Source organism: Sceloporus occidentalis, unplaced genomic scaffold (genome assembly GCF_023333645.1).
Source record: "Sceloporus occidentalis isolate IW3139 unplaced genomic scaffold, rSceOcc1.0.p SCAF_4, whole genome shotgun sequence".
Classification (NCBI taxonomy): domain Eukaryota; kingdom Metazoa; phylum Chordata; class Lepidosauria; order Squamata; family Phrynosomatidae; genus Sceloporus; species Sceloporus occidentalis.
The window spans coordinates 5,492,089-5,516,733 of NW_028316984.1; the positions used below are offsets into that span (position 1 = coordinate 5,492,089).

Sequence of the window (24,645 nt, forward strand, 5' to 3'; positions counted from 1 at the left end):
GTGAACAGTAAGAGCAGTTCAGCAGTGGAACCAATTGCTTAGAGGGGGTGAAGTCTCCTTCTCTGCGTGTTTTCAAAAAGAAGCTGGATGGCTACCTGCTGGGAATGCTTCAGCTGGAGATATTGCATTGTGCAAGAGGTTGGATTTGATGACCCTTCCAACTCTATGATTTTATAAGAAATATAAGAACTGTTCTGAGGGGAGCAGTGAAGGGTCTTTTTAGCTCCACCTTTTATATACATGGCAGCTTGATTCATCCTCACACTGGCATGCAGGGGATGAAACTGATGGACAGTCCTTTGTTTGTCTCCAGACATTGTCTGCTACAGAGGTTTACTCCATGTCAGATAGGCAATTATTACAGAGAGAAAAAGATTAATCTCTCCTACATCCTGCAGTTACCTTGATTATGGTTGGTTGGTTTTGTGGTCTGGCCAATAATGGTTCTAAATGAGATGTTATCATTTATGTGTCTATCAGTATTTTGCCTTTCCATGACCCAGAAGAATTTGGGAAGGCTGTTGTTAAACCAAATGTGGCTGCTGGCTGACTTTGCACGTTTCCTCCTTTCCCCTCTCTATTCAGGAAGGATACTTATCAAACCCCAAGAGTCTGTGGGAGAGCTACCCTCATATTCATCTCTCGTAAGTAGCCTCAGAGTAAACTTTGTTCTATGAAGCACAACTACTTCTTAGTTTGTAGCCAGGATTTAATGATTATAGCAATAATATTGCATCCAGTACTTCTGCAGCTTCTTCACTCCTCAAAAAAATGATTGCAGAGCTCCCTCCAGTGAACTATGCCAATATTGCAAGCAAAATATTTGCAGGCTTTCATCCTGAACGGCTACATGCGGGTGCTAAAACCAATAATGTGTGGCTCTTTTCAGACTTCAAACACTGCAAAGATTTTTCTTATTTTTATTCTTATTCTGCTGAAGTTTTTGTTTTATTTAGAAGTGTATTTGTGTGTATCTGCTTTATTGCTCCATACAGTCTGTGACTGCCAAAAGCTGCTGTTGCTTTTTAGTTTACCTCTTGCCACTGCTTTGTTTTTTATAAAAGCATAGGATCAGGAAGAACAAAGAAGTAACAATCAATGCACTCTTTATTCCTATTTAAACACTTACTTATGTTTGTATCAGAGAAATCTAAGTTTAGCATCCAGAGTATGTTAAATTCTGTTTTCTCATATTTTCCCTAAAATATAGGACCTAATGTAGCATGGGAAAATGACCCTAATATAAAGATCCCATGAAAAATGGTGAAAGCTAGGGCCAATTAAACTATTCTGTGCAAGCATCAGAAAACATAAAATGATAAATAGGCGTTATATCTGTGCAAAATAACAAATGTTGGAGACAGGACAGATGGAGGGATGTTCTCTCCACACATAGTGGCCATGCTCAATATTAAATTGTTTCTTGAAAGAAATATATAGAGTCCATGTCACAAGTCTAGATCTCTACCAGAACTGGTTTTAGTTTTGTTGTTTTGTAGCAATAATTTGTCTCATAAATTTCTAATTTAATTTTGAGTTTCTCAGCTCATTTGTTAATTGATAAAAATTGAAAGAGTACAGTGAGATCTTCAGTAGTGGAAAGGAAAAACAAATTATAGAATGTGATATTAATGAAAAAATTAACTAAGCAAGTATGAAGAAATAGGAATAGTGAAGATCAAGAAGCTTTTTAAAAATCAGTTAAACAAGCCAAAACACATTTGTTCCTCCAGCTACTCATATACGCTTACTAAATGATGTGTCACATGATACTTGATCTTCTTTTGTACTAATTTGTTTAATATACTGTACCATTGATTTTGATCTTCAGATGACTCAGATGATCCTGTATGTGTTTTTCCCCCAATAAAAATATTTTTAAAAGAGGAATAAAAAGTGCAATCTCAAGCAGATAAGAGAAATTAGGTTTTTGTCACCTCTTTTCCTAAATCATCTTGAGTCACAATAGGTATTAGTTTGAGATTATTCCCAGTTTCAGAACTTTCACATGAAGTCAGTTACTCTGACTGATAATTAGTCTCCAATAAAAGGTATATGTATTTATACCCCAAAGCCACCAATGGCTGCCTCTCTTAGAAATTTCACCTTATATTTGCCACTGAGAGCACTACTGTATAGAATATCTATTTGAAGGTCATGGAATGTCCCTGACACTTACATTCCTACTGTTTTTAATAAAGATGTATAACCTCAACAAGATGCATGTGTTTTAGGGTATTGCTGTACTGCTCCAAAACTATAGTTATCTGAGCAACATTAGTTAACATATGAACATAATAATATATAACATATACCATTAAGCAATAAAATGGAATGGTTTTAAAAAAAATTAAAGTTCAAATCTATCAAAGTAGATTTATGAAAGGAGCTTCTAATTCTGCTTGTCAGAAGGTTTTACTTTGATTTTACACTTCTGCTGAGATGAATAATTCATTCTTACTTTCCAAATTTAAAGCCAAAAATAATGAAATACAGGGGAACATGATGTTATTCCCTATTGATAATGACTTTGGAAATGTATGTGATGGCATGACTGGACTAGTAGCATTACTACACAGCTCATAGTTGCGTTCTTAGAAGGGGAGAGGCTGTCTTGGATATGATTTTTGCTTCTCTGTCTGTTTTATATCAGATACAAGAGGTGCTTCCAGATGAGGCTTTTATTCAGTGGTCACCCTCCCCAAACATATAGTGTGTGAAGCAAGGGTCCAGACATCTCTTTCTATTTTCTTACTATTTTCCTCTTTTTCCTTACCACAAAAATTCAGTTAGTGAGGGAGACACACATTAGCTGCTCAGATGACAGCATGAGAAACTAGCCATCTGGAAGCAGCCAAGGAATTCATCTAAAGATTTCTTTCCCCACTTTACTGAAAGTGAAATGGAGAACCCCTCTCCTGCTGATATGCACACCTTTCTCAGTCTTAATTATGAAGAACCTCTTAAATGAAAGCTGTGCTCTGCAAACTCTTGAACAAGAAGGAAACATTTCTTTGAAGGGAGTTGCCAATTGTCATTAAACACGCTACACCTAGTTCTTGTGCATGAACTAGATGTAAATACATTATCTCTATTTGCTTCATTGACATTATGATTTTAAAGAGGTTTTTGTGAGGCATAATTGAGTAAGCACTGCTTGAATACAATAACAAAGAAGTGCATTCTGTGTGTCTGTAAAGTAGAGCATACTAATTGGCAGAGAGGTTGTAACTTGTTTGATAGGCCCTAAAAACGGAATTAGGAATAGGGTTTTCCTGGTTACAGAAGACTTTTTCACTGCTTAGCTATGCAAATCTTCTCAGATTTTGACCATTTTGGCTCATCACTCTCAATGTTGTTAATATCCTTAGGTTCCATGTGATTCATCAATAAATACCATTTGGATATTATGCTTAGTTTTCCATAGGATGAACCAAGTATCTGTGACTAGTTTTTATCTACGCATATGAACTTGGGAAAGTTTCCCAAGATGTTTCTACCACTGAACTGGAGACAGATGACCTCACATTTAATTGGAAAAATATATATTAAAAGGTGTAGTTAGAATGTGTATTGGTTGATATACATGTTTAAAAAGCCCATTTTGCTCCTTCTTATTCTTAAATGATAGGTTCCAGGTCAAGTTTTTCTACCTTTGCCAGTTTTCCTATTGGCTGCATGCACTACCTGAACTATATTTCCAGAAGGTGAGGAAGGTGAGTGCCAACCTGAACAACTTTCTGAACTATAGTTAGAAATGGGGCTTTGTTTTATAAACACTGCAAGAGTTGGATAAAAATTATGTTTTTAGGACAGGTATATATTGAGTTACATGTTTATTAATTAATTAAATACATTTATAGACTACTTTATCTCAAATGATATCTCAGATGGGTAGACCTACTGCTTGAATTTCTGGAGCACAGTATGTGCAGAGACAGAACTTTTGGAAAGCACAGTTGATCACTATGTAGAGCTGTTTGGAGGCTTGAGTGTGAATTTTTGTGTGTGTTTTGTGCCATGTACTCTCCGCTGGGGCTCCTGAGAACATGGTTTAAAGGGGAAGGGCTTTAAGCTGAGAAGAAGTGAATCACTGACTTGGTTGGGTCTGAGTTGGCAGTCAGTAGTTCCATATAGCTGCTGCCTAAGATTATGGAACTCAGCAAACAAGAAGAGGAAAACAGATATTTTAGTAGGGGTTATATGGTTGTGTTACTGCCTACACTGGACAACTTAACATGAATGTTGAATGAGCTGTTCCAACATTTGTGCCATGTTTGTGATCTGCAACATTTGTGCCATGTTTATTTTCTTACCAGAGGATCTGCAGAGCTACACTTGCTGGAAGAGATGGCAGGGCAGCTTGAATTTGGTATATGTGCATATCAGGGAGGACAAAGATTTTTAGAAAGCAGCATGGATTCTCGTGGAAGAGCAAGAAATGCCTCTAAGGTGAGGGGTAATTCCCTAACACTGGAGGCAGACACTTAGAAAAATATGACATATAGAGCAAAACGATCAGGAACCATCATTTAAATTTGGAACTACACTATCATTTCCAAGCTCTTCCTTTAATCAGTAATTGTAAAGTACAGGAACAGGGTCAGAAACTTGCCTTCAGAACAAGCTAGCATCCAGGATATCTGTATAAAGTTATATTCCCAGTAGATTGAGCTCACTGGCAGAAATTGGTGAAAAGTCCAGGTCATCAGGGATCTTTAACGTTGGTGTTTACCCGAGGATTTTTTAAGAGGAAGCCCACAGTCCCGTTTCAGTGATTACCTAAGACTTCTCAGTATGGAGGCTGAGGGAACTGCTGCAGTCCCCTGCAACACTTTTGGGATGTTTGTCTTCTTGCCTTCAGATGTGGGGAACTTCACATGCACCAAGTACAAGTTGATAGCCCTCTTGGAGGAGAAAGTCCAGCAGCTGGAGTCCAGAGTAGCTACACTTCAGCATATTAGGGAGCAAGAGGTTTTCCTGGAACGAACGGTCTTGGATGGGGACTACACAGAGAAAGTTGCTGTGGAAGAGAGGTCACTTCACATATGCAGGAAGCAGACAGCTGGTGGAATGTCACGCAGAGAAGTAGGGAAACCAGGGATTGTTCTGGGAGCTTGCAGCTACAGAATTGGTTTGAAGCTCTTTCCCTTATCAAGGAGGACAAGGAAGAGCAGCATGGACAGACTTCAGGGACAGAGCAGGGAAGCTTGAGAGTTCCACCACAGGGAACAGTCACTGCTAAGCCTCAGAGGAGGCATGTGGTGGTGGTGCGGGACTCCTTGCTGATGGGTACAGAAGCAGTGATTTGTGGGCCTGACAAGGTGTCTCGAGAGGTGTGTTGTCTCCCTGGGGCAAAGATCCATGATGTGACAGAGAGGCTGACAAGACTGGTCAATACTCTTCCTTTTGGTCCATGTGGGAACCAATGATATTGCAAGACACAGCCTTCAAAATATCAGAAGGGATTATGAGGCTCAGGGTAGGAAGATGAAAGAAATGGATGCACAGGTTGTCATCTTGTCTCTTCTGCCAGTTGAAGGGCATGGTCCAGGAAGGGAGAGGAAAATGGCAGATGTGGAACAACTGGCTCCACAGATGGTGCCGCTGAGAATGACTTGGATTGTTAGATCATGGTCTGCTGTTCCATGAGGAGGGACTTCTGGCAAGGGATGCATTGCCTCTCACTCCAGTTGGCAGAAACGGTTTTGCCAACAGTCTCAAGAATTTGATCAGGAGGGCTTTAAACTGAGTTATATGGGGGAGGGAGACAGTATTCTGGAAGGCAAAAGGGCTGGAGAAAGTAGTCAAACTGACATAGAGGGAACAAGACAAATAGTACATAGACCCAACAGTGGGAGGCAAAAAATCTTGTACGGGCAGCAAGTAAAGGGGACACATGGTCTTTGATGTTTCTACACTAATGCACAGAACATGGGAAATAAGCAAGATGAACTTGAACTCCTAGTACAACAAAGAAAATACAGTGGGCCCTCTCCATACGTGGGGGTTCTGTTCCGGATTCCGCCGCATAAGGGAGAATCCACCTATGCTTGAGCCCGATAGGAAATAATGGGGTGTGTGTATGTGGGAGATAGTACAGGAATACTTGATTAATCTAAATGAATATGTCTCCAGGACCTGATGAACTACTGTACATCAAAGAGTATTAAAAGAACTGGCAAATATAATATTGGAGCCATTAGCAATAATCTTTGAGAACTCTTGGAGAACAGGAGAAATCCCAGCAGACTGGAGGAGGGCAAACAGTATCCCCATCTTCAAAAGGGGAAAAAAGAGGATCCCAACAATAATCGTCCAGTTAGTCTGACATCAATACCAGGAAAGATTCTGGAGCAGATAATTAAACAGAGAGACTGTGAACATCTAGAAGGCAATGCCACAATCATAAAAAGTCAACAAGAGTTTCAGAGGAACAAGTCATGCCAGAGAAATTTGATCACTTATTTTTGATAGATGAAGGGAATGCTGTGGATATAGTATATCTTGATTTCAGTAAGGCCTTTGACAAGGTTCCCCATGAAATTCTTGGAAACAAGCTTGTAGAATGTGGGCTAGACAAGGCTACTGTTACATGGATTTGTAATTGGTTGTCTAGCCGAATCCAAAGGGTGGTCAACAATGGCTTCTTTTCATCCTGGAGAAAATTGACCAGCGATGACCCACAGGGTTCTGTCCTGGGCGCAGTGCTATTCAACATCTTTATCAATGACTTGGATGTCAGAATTGTTGGCATACTTATCAAATTTGCAGATGACGCCAAATTAGGAGGAGTAGCTAGCGCCCAAGAGGACAAGATCAAAATTCAAAATGACTTGAATAAACTGGAAAGCTGGGCCAAAACTAACAAAATGATATTCAACACAGAAAAATGTAAGGTACTGAACTTAGGGAAGAAAAATGAAATGCATAGATATAGAATGGGGGATACCTGGCTTAAGGAGACTACATGTGAAAGGGATCTAAGAGTCCAAGTAGACCACAAGTTGAACATGAGTCAACAGTGTGATGAAGCAGCTAAAAAGGTCAATGCAGTTTTAGGCTGCATCAATAGAAGTACAATGTCTAGATCAAGGGAATTAATAGTGCTACTCTATTCTGCTTTGGTCAGGCATCACCTGGAATACTTTGTCCAGTTCTGGTCACTACAATTCAGAAAGGATGTTGAGAAACTGGAGTGTGTCCAATGGAGGGTGACTAAAATGGTGAAGGGTCTGGAAACCATGCCCTATGAGGAATGACTTAGGGAGTTGGGGATGTTTCGCCTGGAGAAGAAAAAATTAAGAGGTGATATGATAGCCCTGTTTAAATATTTGAAGGGATGTCATATTGAGGAGGGAGCAAGCTTGTTTTCTGCTGCTCCAGAGGATGGGACCCGGAACAATGGATGGAAACTCCAGGAAAAGAGATTCCACCTCAACATTAGGAGGAACTTCCTGACAGTAAGGGATGTTCAAAAATGGAACACACTTTCTTGGAGTGTGGTAGAGTCTCCATTAGAGGTCTTTAAACAGAGGCTGGATGGCCATCCATCGGGGATGCTTTGATTGACAGTTCTTGCATGGCAGGGGGTTGAACTGGATGGCCCTTGTGGTCTCTTCCAACTGTTTGATTCTACTGGTACTCCTATTTCTTTGATGGGAGAACTAGAAAATCCTGAATCTAGTCTTAAATTCTAATTGGGAACAGCCTCCGTTGCCAGGACTACTACCCATTCAGTGTGTCTTAGAATTATCATTGGTTTCTTCTGGTTTTTCCTTGTTTTTCAGGAAGAGATTCCTCGTCAGCTCCAATATATCAGCCTCTATCTGGTACATATAGCTGGAGCATACCTCTTAAAGTAAGTGCTACTGAGTCTATATTCTTCTTAAAAGCATATCTGCAACTCTGTCTAAAATATTTTCATGTGTTTCTTAACTCTACAAATCCAGAGTTGAAAATGTGTTGATTTTGCATTTTTTTTTTATTTTAAGTCAAAGAGGTAACTGTGTTAGTATCAAAAATCAATATGCAAAGGGACCTTGAAGCACCTTGGAGACTAACTGAAAGAAATTGGTAGCATGATTTTTCATATACTTGAGCCTGTTTCCTCAGATGCATGGGGTGGAGTGAAGAGTCCAGAGTCAGACCTATATAAGCTGGTGGTATGTGAGAATACCAATTGAAATTCAAAACCTTATGGGTATGGAGATGAGGCAGCAAGTTTTAACAATTGTCATTGCGGGACAAAGGCAGGAGAAAGAACGTTGCCTAAAATCAAGGAGGGTAGAAAATTATATGAATGAGTATTGGAATGTAGTGTGGGAACCAGAGGAGTTGTGATGAACTGATCAAGGGGCACCTTCATGAGGATAGGTGGTTAGATGGTTTTTAAATGTGTGTATTTTGTCAGGAAACCATTGTCTGTTCAACCTACTGCTGATGGACTGGAGTCTATGAATACATTCCAATTCTGCTATTTCTCTTTCCAATCTTCCTTTTGTTCAAGGACCATTGTTCTGAGATCCGAGGTGGAATGTCCAGGAAGATTGAAGTGTTTTGCAACCAGTTTTTGTGTATTCCTATGTCTGATTTATGCCTTTTTATTTTAAGAAAATCTATAAATAACGTACATATATTCATACATTTTATTCAGTCAGTGACCAGCAAGAAATGTATAAAGAAATCAGGAATAAAATTCAAGAATAGGCTGGCAAAGGAACTTCTTCACAATCAAATTCTGAGCACATTTACTAAAAAATAAATTATGGTGATTTTAATAGGACTCATTCTGAAATAAGTGTACTATATATTGGACAACATCATGTTCTAGCTTAATCTAGATTAATTTCAGGCTGGCTTTGATGTCTGGTTGAATCACAGAGATAGCTTTGATTGGCTTGGTAGATAACCTACACTGGCAGCTAGCTGGGGTTTGTGTCTGTTTTGGTTCTGCTGAACCTCATTGTGGCTTTGGATACCATCATTCTTATTAGTTAGGTTGTTGGGAAGTGGCTTGGAGGTAGTATTTTGAAGTGGATCTAGTTCTTCCTGAATGGGTGCTCTCAGAGGTGCTACTGAAGGATTCTTGTTGTTTACCAGTTGTCTGTGGAGTACCTCAGGGTTTAATTTTGTCTGTGCTATTTATGGAGATGCTGTCCATAGTTTTGTACACCAGTATGCTGATGACACCTAGCTGTATCATTTCTTTTTACCTAATTCAAAGAAAGCTAATTCCATGCTGAATTAGGAGCTGGCATCTGTAATGGACTGGATGAGGATGAACAAATCAAAGTGTAACCCAAATAAGATAGAGGTTCTGTCATTCCAAAGACAGATGTGGAAATGTGGATTCCATCTGTGCTACATGAGGTTACAGTTTGCAAGCAACTTGAAGATGAAGGTTCACAGTGTTCAAGCACTCCTAAAATCATCCTTGAGCCTGGAGGCCCAGGTTTCGATGGTCATGAGGAGTACCTCTAAAGCTAGTGTGTGAACTGGACTACTTCAGGAGAAGCCTGATCTGGCCATGACAAGATGTGCTTTGGTTACATGCTATTCAAATTAGTGTCATGCACTTCATATGCCTTTGAAATCTGTTCAGAAAGTTAAGTTGCCTCAGAGCTGAAGCCAAATTATTGATTGGAGCTGGCTACAGAGAGCACATGTTCCCACAGCTTCACTGGCTGCTGATGTGTTTCCAGGCACAATTCAAAGGTCTGGTGATGGCAAATAAAGCCCTATATGGAGCCTATGAGAGCGCCAAGATCTCGAGGAGAGGTCCTTTTTGTTGTCCCACTACCTTCTCAGGCTTGTTGGGTGGCAGAAGCAAGAGGGCCTGGTTGGTGGCTGTTCCTAGACTCCCTAAGGAGGCTAGGATGTCTTCCTCCTTGCTCTCCTGTAGGCAAGTAAACATCCTTATTCTCTGGTTTGATGACAGGAACAATCCACACATCTTGGGTTTCTCCCATCAATAGGAAGTATCATGAAGTCTCACAATACTTAAAGGGAAAAAAAATGAATTGGCTCCTCCTAGCTGGGCCATCTTTAGTGCCCAGTTCTGTTTCTTAGCTGTGCCAAGAGCCCAGCTTTTGCCTTTGCTCATTAGTGTTTTTTTCAAGCTCCTTCTTATTCTGTCTTTTTCTTCCTATTTTTCTGGTCCATTTCTTCAATTTTTTAAAAAGACTCCTCTATCCTCTTTTTCCATCCTCTCCCTCTTTCCCTCCTCCTCTCCTCTGCAATGGCTCTTGTGGGTGAGAAGAGTGATGTTCCAGTGAAGAAGAAAAAGCTCTCCCCAGATCGCATGCGTCTAGCCCACAAGTGTGTGATATCAACTCAAGCCAGTTTGGAACGCTGAGATGGCACAAAAAGTTCAAGCTTGGAAAGGGCTCTTTCATCCCTGAAGCAGCTTCAGCAGGCAATGTTGGGTGCCATGGCCCAAGTTGTCCCTCATACAGTTGCAGCAGCACTTGAAGAGGAAGCAGTATTGGAGGCAGAACATTTGGGATTAACAGAGGCAAGCAGGGAAGGGGAAGTTGCAGTTTCACTAGATGACCTGCCAGAGCTCACTATGGAGAAGGATCACAGGTTCTTTCTCAAACACCCTGGGGATTGGAGAGTTTAGTGAGGAGTTCCCTTCCTAACTCTGTGACCCCTTTGGCCACACCCACCAATAATGAGTCAGGTGTGTTTCCCTGTATTTTTCATTCCAAGTATCAAAGCCAGCTACCATTTTCTTTGTTGCTGTAGCACCACCAACATGGTGTTTCTTGCCCTTCAGGTAGCAAATCATAAAAGCAGAGTAAAGCTTTGACGGCAGTATTTTTAGTTTTTTCTCAAGTCCTTTCTCAAGATTCAGCTGTTCCCTCTTCCAGTTGTAAGCCATGAGCATCACCGTTCACCCTCCTCATTTCCCCTGCCTCCCCATGAGACTCACAGTTGTTTAAGTCCTTATTTGAAAAGTATGCTCCTCCTTCTCCCCCCAATCCTAAGCATATGTTGTGATGAGAAACACATGTTGTGGGAAATGAGCAGAATTTGAAGGACAGGTTACAAGTCAGTCCAGCCACAAGAGGGTAGTCCTGATTTATAGTTGCAGTACAATTTCTCTTAAGCAAAGGCCCTTCTCAGAGGTTTATGCAGTCCCAATCTTCTGCATTGTGTTCTAGGCCTCAGTCTTTCAGGGTGCTTCGCAATAAGTGTGCACCTGTCCACCCAATCACCCAAGCAAAGAGGAAAACTATTTCTCCATCCCACTCCTCTGAGGCCTCTGACTGTGACTCAGATTTTGAATTTCTAATGGAGACTCCCAGGATTGTGTGGGAAGCAGTACTATTTCTGACAAAGAGGAAGGGGAATAGTTGGATTTGGGTTCCACTCAGAAGGAATCCTCTGCTCATTTGTTTCATTCAGAGAATTTTATGCCCTTGTTTTTAAAGGTCTTTGCAACTTTGGGTCTCACTTCTTCCAAGTCTGATTCTGATACTCATTGTGAGGAAGCATCATCTGAACTGAATGAAAGGGGTGCCTCAGTCCACCTCCAACCAAAATCTTCAACAAGAAAAAATCTTTTCCCATCAGTTTTTCTCCAACTTGTAAGATTCAGAATGGGGCCCCCTCTGTAGAACAAGAAAGGGACTCTGGTGGCATAAAAGTTCTGTACCCCTAATAAGCAGGTTATGGAGAAACTTAAAAGTTCCTTTTGTAGACTCTCCAAAAGAAGGGAAATTTTTATTTAAGGACCCTGAGGTGAGTATATCAAAGGATCCTGAAAGAAAGCCTACAAGACAGTAACCCTGGCTATATGGGCTTTGCAGCTAGCTCTCTCTTATCCCATTTTTCCTGCTTGTTGGTAGAAGACATATTGCAAGATAAGATTTGGAATACAAGACTTTGCATAGGCATCTCCTCAAAATTTGCAGGCCATTACAATTTGTAGTGGATGATGATTCTCTTTATTTGGCGGCCAGATCTATAAGTGCTCTCATAGTGGCAATCTGCACCTGCTTTAACATTGGGAAGTGAATGCCCTCTCTAGGACAAAAACAATACAAGTCATTCTGGGAGGGTGTGTTAAAGAATAGCCTAGTTGAGACAAAGGATAAGAAGCAGGTTATGTCTACCACTTCTAAAAAAATTGTCTTCTTGTCCAGTGCAAGCATTTACTACTGAACCTTTCACCTCAAGTCAGGCTTTCCTTGTCATGGTGGTCCTGCTAAGTCAATCTGCAGAAGACCTCTCCACTTGTGGAGTCTCACCATGTTATTGTAACTTCAGATGCCAGTGGAGAGTGGCCTAATGAATATGAGAGAACGGTCATAGCATCAGTTGACTAGAATTAAGGGCAGCACACTTAGCCTTACTCCATTTTCTTCCTCTAGTTAAGGAGAAATGTGTGCTGTTCTTCATATACAGCACAACTATACTTTGTACAGTGTGAAACAAAGAGAACCTAGGTTTCAATCCCTTTATAAGGAAGCAGTCCTACTTTTTTAATGGGTGGAGAGATTGATTTTGTTCAGCCCAAAGCATTCAGAGGAATTCTAATCTGGAAGCAGACTTTCTCAGCTGACACATCTTACTTGATGAGGAGTGGGTCCTGAATCTGACAGGTTTTCACAAATTTGAGTGCAGATACAGAATGTTTTTAGCAGAGAGCTTCCGGTTGACAACAAGTCACAAACACCTACATCAGATTCCCTTGCTTGCAAGCAGAGGGGGCAGATGCATTACAATGCAGATGGCCGCATGGACTGCTGTACCTTCCCTCCACTTCTGCTCATAGCCAGAGCAATCAGAAAAGTGAGGGAGTAGAAAGTCCAAGTAGTTCTCATCACCCTTCTTTAGCCCAGAGAATTAGTTGTTCTTGGACCTTCTATCTCTGTTAGTCTCATGGTGACTTCCCCAGTGACCAAACTTGCTGATTCAGGGTCCTCTCTACCATCCAGATGTGGCTTGGCTTCAGCTAGTTGTATGAAGATTGAACTGAAACAAAGTGATTATTCCGATTTAGTTATTGCAACTCTTTTGTCTTTGTGTATAAGGTCTACTACTGGAATTTATGAGGCTACGTGGAAGGCCTTAACTAGACGGTGCAAGTCAAACTCCCTGAACTATTGCAAGATTTCCATTCCACACTTCTTTGCCTTTCTTCAGAAGGGCTTCAATCTAGGCCTTAGACCTAATATATTAAAGAGGCAAGTAGCTATCATGTTCTCAGTTCTATCTAACACTCATAGGTCTCTATTCTCATCTCATCTACAGGTAAGGAGGTTGCTCAGTGGGCGACTAGGCACCCTTATTTCTCCCTCAGTTAACCACTGATTTGCATCCTGGAATCTCTTTGTATTCTAAAACAATTAGCAAAGTTTTGAGCTCCTCAAGATAGTTCCCAGAAGACTTCTTGTATTAAAGGTAACCTTCTTAATGGCCATTACCTCCACTCATTGGTTATCAGACCTTGCAGCCCTTTCATTCAGAAACCATCTTTGCACTTTTAATAAAGGCTTTATTTCTCTACATCCAGATCCTTTCTGCCTACCTTTCACATGTCACAGGAACGTATTCTTCCTTCTTTCTCTCCTAATCCATTGTACCCACAAGAGAAATTATGGCAGAAACTTGATGTAGAGCATTAAACATTTATGTTCACAGGACTAATTAGGATAAATATTTATTACAGTCACAGACCTGCATAAGAACAACAAAATACAGCACACAAATTACTATATACAATAACAAAACTCACAAAAAAGTAAAAAATACATATATTCCTGAAAAAATGCAAATACAGATAATCATCTGTTAGAGAACCAAGCCCAGCTAATCCTGACAAAGCCCAACTAGAAGTTCAATTACTAATCCATAGCGCAAGCCAAGTAGTTATTACTAAATTTGGATTTTAATTGTTGCTGCACAAAATTAGCTACTGAATGAGATTAGTGTTTGAAAGCAGCAATGAAACAAAATACTGTTCTGAACATCCTGAATGTTTGTGGAGTGCAGTGTACCCTTGCTATACGCTGGGGTTTGGTTCCAAGATCCTCCATGGATAACAAAATCTGTGGATGCTCAAGTCCCATTAAATATCATGACATAGCAAAATGATGTCCCTTATAAAAAATGGAAAATCAAGGTTTGATATTTGAAATTTATACTTTTTTGAACATTTTCAAACCATGGATGCTTGAATCCGTGTTTAAAAAATCTGTGTAGGGCTGACTGTATTGGCAAAATAAGCTCGATACATAGATCTCTATAGAATCACATGTTCCACTGATTCTATTTGACCAGAATCACAAGGGCAATGTCCGTCCAGGTATGGGATATTATATAGTGTCCTTCAAGGACAGCTGATGAAGAACATGACATAGAGCCAAGGTGAAGGCATTATGGTGTTTGGACACATCTAGGTTACTTATATATGCCACAGAAGCTGTGAAGTATCAACTGTTCTCACTGGCAGTAAAGGAAGGAGACCTAGCCATATCTATTTGGCGCTCTATGTAAGTGATACGTTTTTAATAGCCATTTTAGCCTGATCATATCCCTTGCTGAGCAGAAAGTTGGGGGAGAGGCCCAAGGATAGAATTTTAGTTATAACTACTTGATTCCGTTTAGATTGACTTCATCTTTCAAAACTAACAGGGCAAGGCCATAGGACTAGTTGTTTTAGGTGCCGTGACTCTTTCTTCCTTTAATCCAGCTTCCCTAAGGCATAACTTGTCTCATTCTACTATAGCTACTTGGGCCAATACATGCATATGACCTTCCCAAAATGCCTCATCTTTCAAATGTGGTTGCACATTCTACCAGAGCGGCTGCTGCTACCACATTTGATCCTCTAATGCTCCCATCAGTGATATTTGTAGGGCTGCCACCTGGAGTAAACCTTTTTTTTCATTCTCCACTACAAAATCAGTACAAATCAGCAGGTGCCACCTTTGGCAGAAAGGTTCATCAGGAGGTCATTAAAGACTAGGAGGTAGTCATTCCCCCCCCCCCCCAGGGCTTTGATGAGGAGGGCTTGGGTACATCCCAGGATGTGTGGATTATTCCTCTCACCAGCCCAGAGAATGCCACATTAGCTAGCTATGTGAAGGTGCATTCTGGGTTGTTGAAAGGAGAAGTCTACCCCATCCCTATGTGACTGCCTAATTTTGTTCAGGGCATGATGCTTTCCACATCTTTTCTTTCACACAGGCTGTTACCTTCCTTCTAGTTCTGTGTTTGTAGGCTTGGCTAGGAAATGAACTGAGCACTAAGATGATCAAGCTGGGAGAAGTCAATTCAGTTTTTTCATTAGATATCACAGGCCTTCATGATACTTCTTGCCTGTCTCTGGATGATGATGGCAGAAACCCAGGATGTTTGGATTCCTTCTATCAACAACCCAGAATACATTTTCATGGTAGGTAACCAGTGTGGTTGATGAGACGAATAATTGACTATAATGGGTTTTTAATGGTATTCTGTGCTTTTGGTTGATTTTTAAAATTGTTTTAAAGAATTTTAAATTGTTTAAAATTAATTGTTTAACTTAAAAAATAACATATTTATTACTGGTGTTTTTGTATACTTATTAATAATTTGTAAGCAACCTTTAATCCATTATTGTGGAAAGGGCTGGATATAAGCCTCCCGGATTCCCAGTGATTGGGCGGCATATAAATAAATCCTATTATTATTATTATTATTATTATTATAAATAAAATTTGTAATAACAGCAGCAGCAGCAACTTATCTGTGTAGGTTCAAGTAACATGTAACATTTATATTTAGATCTCTTGACATTTATTGTCAAACTACTGAAAAATAAATCTTGTTCAGTTCATTCCATTACCCTTAGATAACTGTATATAATGCATATACCAGTTCTTCACACACACAACAAGAGCCAGGATCTTACACTGTCAAACCATTTGTGCAACAGGCTCTTTTTGCAGTTTGTGCACTGAGGTATCTGAACAGTAAGTGACACTTCCTGGATGTTAGTTAGCATTTGCAGAAGAGCTCCCAGTGGGTGATACAGCAACAGGTAGTGACTAGAATCTCAGTCTAAGACTTGTAGTCCTGTACGCTTACAGGATTTTAGATTTAATTATGTGCATGATAGTGCTCATGGCAATAGGAGTCAGAATTCAGTTTTACTCTGTAGATACCAAGGATTGGTAATAATTACAATAATTTTTATTGTGTGACATTGCTGGCTTTTATATAGAAAACAACAATATTACACAACAAAAATATTGCATATTGCATAAAATCAGCAATGTTGCACACAAAACCATGGTGGCTAATTTTTGTTAAATATATTTGATTTTATGCAACATTTTTGTTGTGCAGAATTGCTGTTTTCAACATAAAAATGTTGCAGTGTCGTGCAGCAAAAACGCTCTTTCCTAAGAATATAGCAAAAAACGAATGGAAGCTGTGCAATTTTCTTTGTGTGGTAAAACAGACTTTGTACATTTTGACTGAGAAGCTGACAAATTGAGAAACTGGAGCATATCCAAAGGAGAGCAACTAAAATGGTGAAGGGTCTGGAAACCATGCCCTATGAGGAACGATTTAGGGAGCTGGGGATGTTTAACCTGGAGAAGAGAAGGTTAAGAGGTGGTATGTTTAAATACTTGAAGTGATGTCATATTGAGGAGGGAGCAAGTTGCTTCCAGAGAACAGGACCCAGAACAATGAATGCAAGCTCCAGGAAAAGAGATTCCACCTCGACATTAGGAGAAAATTCCTGACACTAAGGGCTATTCGACAGAGGCTTGGATGGCCATCTGTTGTATGTTTTGATTGAGAGTTCCTGCATGGCAGGGGGTTGGACTGGATGGCCCTTGTGGCCTCTTCCAACTCTATTCTTGTATATTTCTAAAAACCTATGTCGTTTATATTGTGCCAGGAAAAAAAGCTCCTGCAATTTGTGTGAATTTTGAGGTATAATTTTTCCCACCTTCAACACATCCTTCAGGCAACCCAGAGGCAACTAAATCATCATGGACATCACTAGATGACCAATATAAAAATCAAATAGACTATATGATTGGAAGCAGAAGGCGGAGAAGCTCCATTCTCTGCAAAAACAAGACCAGGTGTTATGTTCTAGTTGACCTTAGTTCAGAAATCCAAGCCTCTGTGTAGAAACTAAGGCATGATACAGACAGGCCAAAATAAAGCTGCTTCAAGTCACTTTGGAGGTATGCTGTTTAAAAGATACATGCATCCTAAGAGTTTGGAAGCCGCACCAAAGCCACGATCCAGTCCTCAGGACTACAGGGCAGCTTTGGTACAGCTTCCAGACTCTTAGGACACATGCATCATTGAAACACCATACCTCCAAAGTGACCTGAAGCAGCTTTATTTTGTCCTGTCTATATAGGGCCTAAGATAGGTCACTGCATGGCAATGTTGTTACACAGCTTATTAAAGGCACAGAACAATTCAGATCCTTTCATGAATTCAAACTCCATTCGCTTCCATTCTAAAACATCCCTTTTCCAGGACTATCCTATTGTCTCTCCCTGTACCAGGCATTACCACAGGACTCACCTTGACATCTCCCGATGTATATTACGTCCACATCTGCTCATTACCTAACTTGAAGAAAGATAAACATCACTTCAACTCAGCAACCTATCATCCAGTAATACAAAGCAAAGCAGGTACAGCTTAACTGAGTATCAAACTTAGCAGGAATTCTGAGGGATTCTGATCCTGACACCAGGAGCAGTTGTGGCACAGACCATGAACTGCAAATATCAAAAATTGTGAAAGAACAACAAAATACACCTTGAAGAACATCCCCCTAAATTTTAAAGATAATGTAAAAGACAGACAGACAGATAGATAGATTTGCATTATTCAGCATATTTAGCAGGAACCAGAAGCACTCTGAACTGAAACCAGGGATATTGTCAGAGAGGAATGCAAAAAAGACAGTTCCCTGCCCTCAGGCTTACAATCTAAAAGACACACACAAAAGGAGGAGGGAATGGTGGAGGGGAAGGGGATGAGGTCCAATGATTATTCTCTCACTCTGAGGCCTGGACCAAGGCAGATGGACTGGAGGGAGGGCTCTTCTTCTTCAGGCTAGCTCTGGTGGAGCTGGGTCTGCCTGTTCACTCCTTCACATGCCGAAGGATGACCGTTATCATGGAGGGAGGCTCTTCTTCTTCAGGCTAGCCCTGGTGGAGCTGGGCCTGCCTGTTCACTTCCTCACAAGCCCAAGGATGACAGTTATCATGGGGGGAGGGCTCTCTTTCTTCAGGCTAGCCCTGGTGGAGCTGGGCTTGCCTATACACTCCCTCACAAGCTCAAGGATGACAGTTATCACGGGGGGGGGGGGCTCTCTTTCTTCAGGCTAGCCCTGGTGGAGCTGGGCCTGCCTGTTCACTCCCTCACAGGCCAAAAGATGACAGTTATGTAGGGAGGGCTCTCTTTCTACAGGCTAGCCCTGGTGGAGCTGGGCCTGTCTGTTCATTCCCTCACAGGCCGAAGGATGACAGTTATCATCTTCAGGCTAGCCCTGCTGGAGCAAATTCCTCACTTGCCTTGAAGACAGTTTCATTGTCCAAGAGGTGAAAAAGACAACAAGGGGGTCAGCTATTTTAGCTCTAATCCTAACCAACAGGAATGACATGGATAATTGACAAGAGATGGGAATGATCATCTTTAGGTGGGAGTGATCATGTTCTCCTGGAGTTTGTTATACAGTGGAAAGGAGAAGCCAGGCATAGTCAGACACACATTCTAGACTTTAGGAAAGCTGATTTCAGTAAACTTAGAGAAATACTAGGGATGATTTAGTGGTTGGGAATACTAAAAGATAAGGGATGTCAAGATGGATGGGAGTTTCTCAAAAGGGAGATACTGAAGGCACAAATTAAAACAGTTCCAGTGAAGAAGAAAAATGGGGGGTGACTCAAGTAACCAGGATGGATGACTAATGAACTTTCAATTGAACTTAATTTTAAATGGAACATGTATAAGAAATGGAAAAATGGGGAAATCACCAAATAGGAATTCAAACAAATAGCGAGCACATGTAGGGGAAAGTCAGAAAAGCTAAAATGCAAAATAAACTTATGCTTGCCAGAGAGGTTAAGAAAAATAAGCTTTTTTGGGTATGTCTGCAGCAAAAGGAAGAAGAAGGGGGTGGTAGGGCCACTGTCTGGAGGAGATGGCAAAATGCTAACGGGACAGAGAAAAGGCAGAATTACTCAATACCTTCTTTGCTTCAGTCTTCTCAGAAAAAGGAAAAGGGTGCTCAACCTGAGGATAATGGAGCAGAGGACAGAATAGGGGAATTTCAGCATAGAATAAGTAAAGAGATAGTACAGGAATAACTGGTTAATCTAAATGAATATAAGTCTCCAGGACCAGATGAACCACATCCAGAGGTATTAAAAGAACTGGCAAATGTAATATCGGAGCCACTGGCAATAATCCTTGAGAACTCCTGGAGAACAAGAGAAGGGCAAATGTTGTCTCCATCTTCAAAAAGGGGAAAAAAGAGGACCCCAACAATTATTATCCAGTTAGTCTGACATCATTACCAGGAAAGATTCTGCATTAAACAAGAGAGTCTGTGAACATCTAGAAGGCAATGTCATCGTCTCAAAAAGTCAACATGGGTTTCAGAGAAACAAGTCATGCCAGACAAATTTGATCGATCGGTCTGTCTGTCTGTCTATCTATCTATCTATCTATCTATCTATCTATCTATCTATCTAATTGCCAGCTTGTTAGATGAAGGGAATGCTGTGGATATAGTATATCTTGATTTCAGTAAGGCCTCTGACAAGGTCCCCCATGACATTCTTGCAAACAAGCTTGTAAAATGTGGGCTAGACAAGGTAACTGTTACATGGAATTAACAGTAGACTCACCGAATCCAAAGGTTGCTCAAAAATGGCTCCTTTTCATCCTGGAGAGAAGTGACAAGTACGGTCGCACAGGGGTCTGCCCTGGGTCCAGTGCTATTCAACATCTTTATCAATGACTTGGAAGACAAAGTTGGGGGCAAAGTTATCAAATTTGCAGCTGACATCAAATTAGGAGTAGCTAATACTCCAGAGGACAGAATGAGAATGACCTTAATAGATTACAAAGCTGAGTCAGAGCTAACAAAATGAAATTCAATATGGAGAAATGTAAGGTACTGTACTTAGGGTGGAAAAAGAAAATGTACAGTTAGAGGAAGGGGGTCACCTGGCTGAACAGGACCACGTTTGAAAGGGATCTAGGAATCCCCAAGTAGACCACAAGTTGAACATGAGTCAACAATGTGATGTGGCAGCTAAAAGGGCAATGCGATTCCAGACTGCATCAATAGACATATAGTTTCTAGATCAAGGGAAGTAACAGTGCCTCTCTATTCTGATTTGCTCAGGTCCCACCTGGAATACTGTGTCTGGTTCTGGGCACCACAGTTCAAAAAGGATGTTGAGAAATCGTACAAAAGAGTGCGGCTAAAATGGTGAAGGATCTTGAAGCCATGCCCTATGAGGAATGGCTTGGGGAACTGGGGATGTTTAGCTTGGAGAAGAGTAGGTTAAGAGATGATATGATAGCCCTGTATAAATATTTGAAAGGATGTCACATTGAGGAGGGATCACGCTTGTTTTCCGCTGCCCAAGAGAACAGGACCCGGAACAGTGGATTGAAGCTACAGGAAAAGAGGTTCCACCGCAACATTAGGAGGAACTTCCTGACAGTAAGGGCTGTTCGACAGTGGAACACACTCCCTCATAGTGTAGTGGAGTCTCTCTCCTTGGAGGTCTTTAAGCAGAGGCTGGATGGCCATTTGTTGGGTATACCAAGGGCTTGGACTGAATGGCCCTTGTGGTCTCTTCCAACTCTGATTCTATGAACTCTTCCACAGACATTGAAGACTATAAAAAAGTTCAAGATGGAGACTGCAGTCAAGAAATCATAGAATCCAAGAGTTAGAAGGAGACATCAAGGACTATTAAGTTCAAACCCTTGCCATGCAGGAATATACAATCAGAACACCCCTGACAAAAACTTTGAAAGATGGAGACTCCACCACACTTTGACGCAGCATATTCCACTGTTGAGTAGTTCTTACTGGCAGGAAGTTCTTCCAAATGTTGAAGTGGAATCTCTTTAATTTGAATCAATTATTCTGTGCCCTGTTCTCTGGAGCTGCAGAAAACAAAAGTGCTCCAGCTTCAGTATGACATCCTTTCAAATATTTAAACAAGGCTATCAACAAGGGTCTTAACCTTCTCTTATCCAGACTTAACATACCCAACTCCATAAGTATCTCCTCATAAGGCATAGTTTCCAGACGTTTCACCATTTTAATCACCCTCCTCTGGACATGCTCCAACATGTCAATATCCTCTTTGATTTGTGGTGCCCAGAACTGGACATTCCAGGTGAGGTCTGACCAAAGCAGAATAACGTGGCACATTTACTTCCCTTGACCTAGACACTATACTTCTATTGATATAGCCTAGAATTGCATTGACGTTTTTAACTGCAGGAAAACACTGTGGATTAATGTTTAACTTGTGGTTTACTAGAACTCCTAGATCCCTTTAATATTTACTGTTCTCAAGCCAGGTGTCCCCCCATCCTATATCTGAGCATTTTATTTTTTCTGCGTAAGTGCAGTACCTTACATTTCTTCCTGTTGAAATTCATGTTGTTAATTTTCTAATCTGTTAAGAACATTTTGAATTTTGATCCTGTTCTCAGGAGTATTAGCTATCCCCATTTAATTTGGTGTCATCTGCAATTTTGATTACAAAGTTGATTACTTTCTAAATGCTTACAGACTCTCTGTTTAATTATCTGCTCTATCATCTTTCATAGTATTGATATCAGGCTTACTGGGCAGTAATTGTTTGGGTCCTCTTTTTTTCTCTTTTTGAAAATGGGAACACCATTTGCTTTCCTCCAGTCAGCTGGGATTTCTCCTGTTCTCCAGGAATTCTCAAAGATTATTGCCACTAGGACCAAAACAGATGGTCTGAAAAGGGTGTATTGGAAGGTAGCTTAACTTGCTGGTCTATTCAGGCCCTTAAATTCATTTTGATTAACCAGATATTCCTGTACTACCTCTTTAGTTGTTATTGTGAGCTGCCTTGGGTCCCTTCGGGGAGAAAGGCAGGATAGAAAATAAAATAAACTCATTCCTCCATATTTGCAGCTTTGATATTTGCGGATTTGATTATTCACGGATTGTACTAATATGTTCTCTCTAGGAATATCTAGGTCCTCCAGTGCAACTCTGTGCTCATCTTTAACTAAAGGTTGCACTGAAAGACCTAGAGATTCCTAGAGAGAATACTCTACAAGGCATTTGTAGCTCCTCCAGTGCGGTTCTATGGTCAGTGTCTGTTGAACGTTGACCATAGAGTAGCACTGGAGGACCTGGAGATTCCTAGAGAGGTGTCCTCTCGGGTAAAAACATGGTGTTTTTGTTACTTGCAGTTTTTCCATATTCACAGGGGTCTTGTGCCCCTAACCCTAGCGAATATGGAGGGACAAGTGTAAATACTTATTCTGTGTTGCATTTCCCTGATTGTGTCCTCTGTTCCATTTTCCTCAGGCTGAGCACCCTTTTCCTATTGTGAGAAGACTGAGGCAAAGAACATGTTGAGTAGTTCTGCCTTTTCTCTGTACCTTGTTGGCATTTTGCCATCTTCTCCATGTAATGGCTCTAACCATTTCCTTCTTCCTTTTGCTGTGGACATAACCAACAAAGCCCTTTTTATTGTTTTTTAAACTTTCTAGCAAGCCTGAGTTCATTCTGCTCTTCAGATCTTCTGACTTCCCCCATTTTTATTTGTTTGAATTTCTCTTTGGTGATTTCCCCCCTTTTTTCATTTCTTATACATGTCCCTTTTAAAACTTAGCTCGCTTGAAAGTTCTTTAGTCATCCTTTCTGGTTTCTTGAGTCACCTCCCATTTTTCCTCCTCATTGGAACTGTTTGAAGACTTCAGAAGAAGGCTAGAACTTGAAAGGACAGCTGTAAAGGAACTAGACAAGATCCCGAAGTTTAAAAATATATAATGGAATAACTAAAGTCCTATGTATGGTTTTTCTGTATGGTTGTGAAAGCTAGACACTGAAGAAACATGATAGTAAGAAAATCAACTCATATGGTGCTGGAGAAGAGTTCTACAGATACTGTGGACTGCTAAAAAGACAAATAAATGGGTCATAGATCAATTGGTGAATATCTGTTCCAACCCAATATGTGCTTAATGCTACTATTCATTTGAAGGAAACAGCTATAAGAAGCCTGCTTAAGACCAGTTTGACTTCACATGGCTTTCATCAAAAATATGTTTGTTTGTTTGTTTTTGTTTTTTGTAGTTAAATGGGTGGAAACATCTACTGAGAAATTTGGGGTGGGGATTAACTGGAGATCCCTCATCCGAATAAGGAGTATGGCATCTACACCACACAGTTGTCTTTGTATCAGAATAAAAGTGGTTGGTGTTAAGCATACTTTTTCAAGGAGTGTGATGGAAATGTTATGTGGTATGCTTGGAAATATATTTTTAGCCTTGGGAGGAATGTGTGCAGTGCTTTATGAATTGCCAGAAGAGATGACAAGTTTATAGTTGAGCTGGAGTTCCAATGGCCACAGAGTAGAGTATTCATGTTCCTGTGTTTTTGTGCTGCTTTCTCTGCATCTGACAGAATTAGCAAACTTAGCAAATATTTGTGAAGTTGAAGGCTTTCACAGCTGGCATCCATAATTTTTGTGGGTCTCCTGTCCATCACTGAGCGTAGCATTTGGTAGATTTTCTTGGTCAGTCTATAGATCATTTGGAGGTTGTGTTTCCTCATCAGTTTCCCTATTTTGTCTGTGGCTCCTTAGATGTATGGTAAAAATACTTTCCCTTTGGGTGGTCTTCCCTTTGGTTGTCTTCACCCCTATGGGGTTTTCTGGGTCTGGCAGCCCTTCTGATGTTTGAGCCGGAATAATCATTACCCTGTAGAGCCCAGTCCAGGTGCTTCAATTCACTTTCCGGGAAGTGAGGTTCACACATCATTTTTGCCTGGTCTACCAGTGTTTTTATTGCGCATCTTTTTTGTCCAGGATAATGGTTGGAGTTTTTATGTTGGTATCTGTGTGTATAGGTTTTCTGTATACTGTGTGGCCCTAACATTGGTTCAGTTTGCGGATGACTAGGACGTCCAAGAATGGCAATGTTCCTTCCTTTTCTTTTTCCATCATGAATTGGATGTTTGGGTGGATGTTGTTCAGATGGTTCAGAAACACAGATCTTCTTCTCTGTGGCTCCAAATGGTGAAAGTGCAAATATTAGCTGCTAATAATAGTAATAATAATAATAATAATATGGTTTATTTGTAATCCGCTTTTCCAAAATATGATCAAAGCGGCATACAATAATGATGTAAGAAACATTGCAGTAAAATCAGATTAAAAACAGCATAAAAACAGCATTTATTTGCTTGATTTCTGCAGATTGCACAATTTGTGTTTTCATAGTGTAGAGTCGTGTAGTGTGTGTTAAAACAAGATCAACTGTCTCAATCTTGACATATCTTGACATTGAAGAGGAGGATGGACAGCGAGGGGTGGCTGGACAGAAGGTTCTGAACACTTTACCAGACTAAACATTATTCCTCCA

General features: G+C 40.5%; 1 protein-coding gene across 3 annotated transcripts in view; it reads left to right on the forward strand.

Moving 5' to 3' along the window:
- LOC149313458 (translocating chain-associated membrane protein 2-like) overlaps positions 1-24,645 on the forward strand; it is a 59,503-nt gene that overhangs the window by 24,601 nt on the left and 10,257 nt on the right. For all 3 annotated transcript variants that reach the window (XM_089519130.1, XM_089519128.1, XM_089519131.1), the window contains 3 exons: positions 586-644; positions 3,632-3,716; positions 7,791-7,861. In XM_089519130.1, the coding sequence (XP_089375256.1) occupies positions 586-644; positions 3,632-3,716; positions 7,791-7,861 (215 nt within the window). The remainder of the gene's footprint in view (positions 1-585; positions 645-3,631; positions 3,717-7,790; positions 7,862-24,645) is intronic.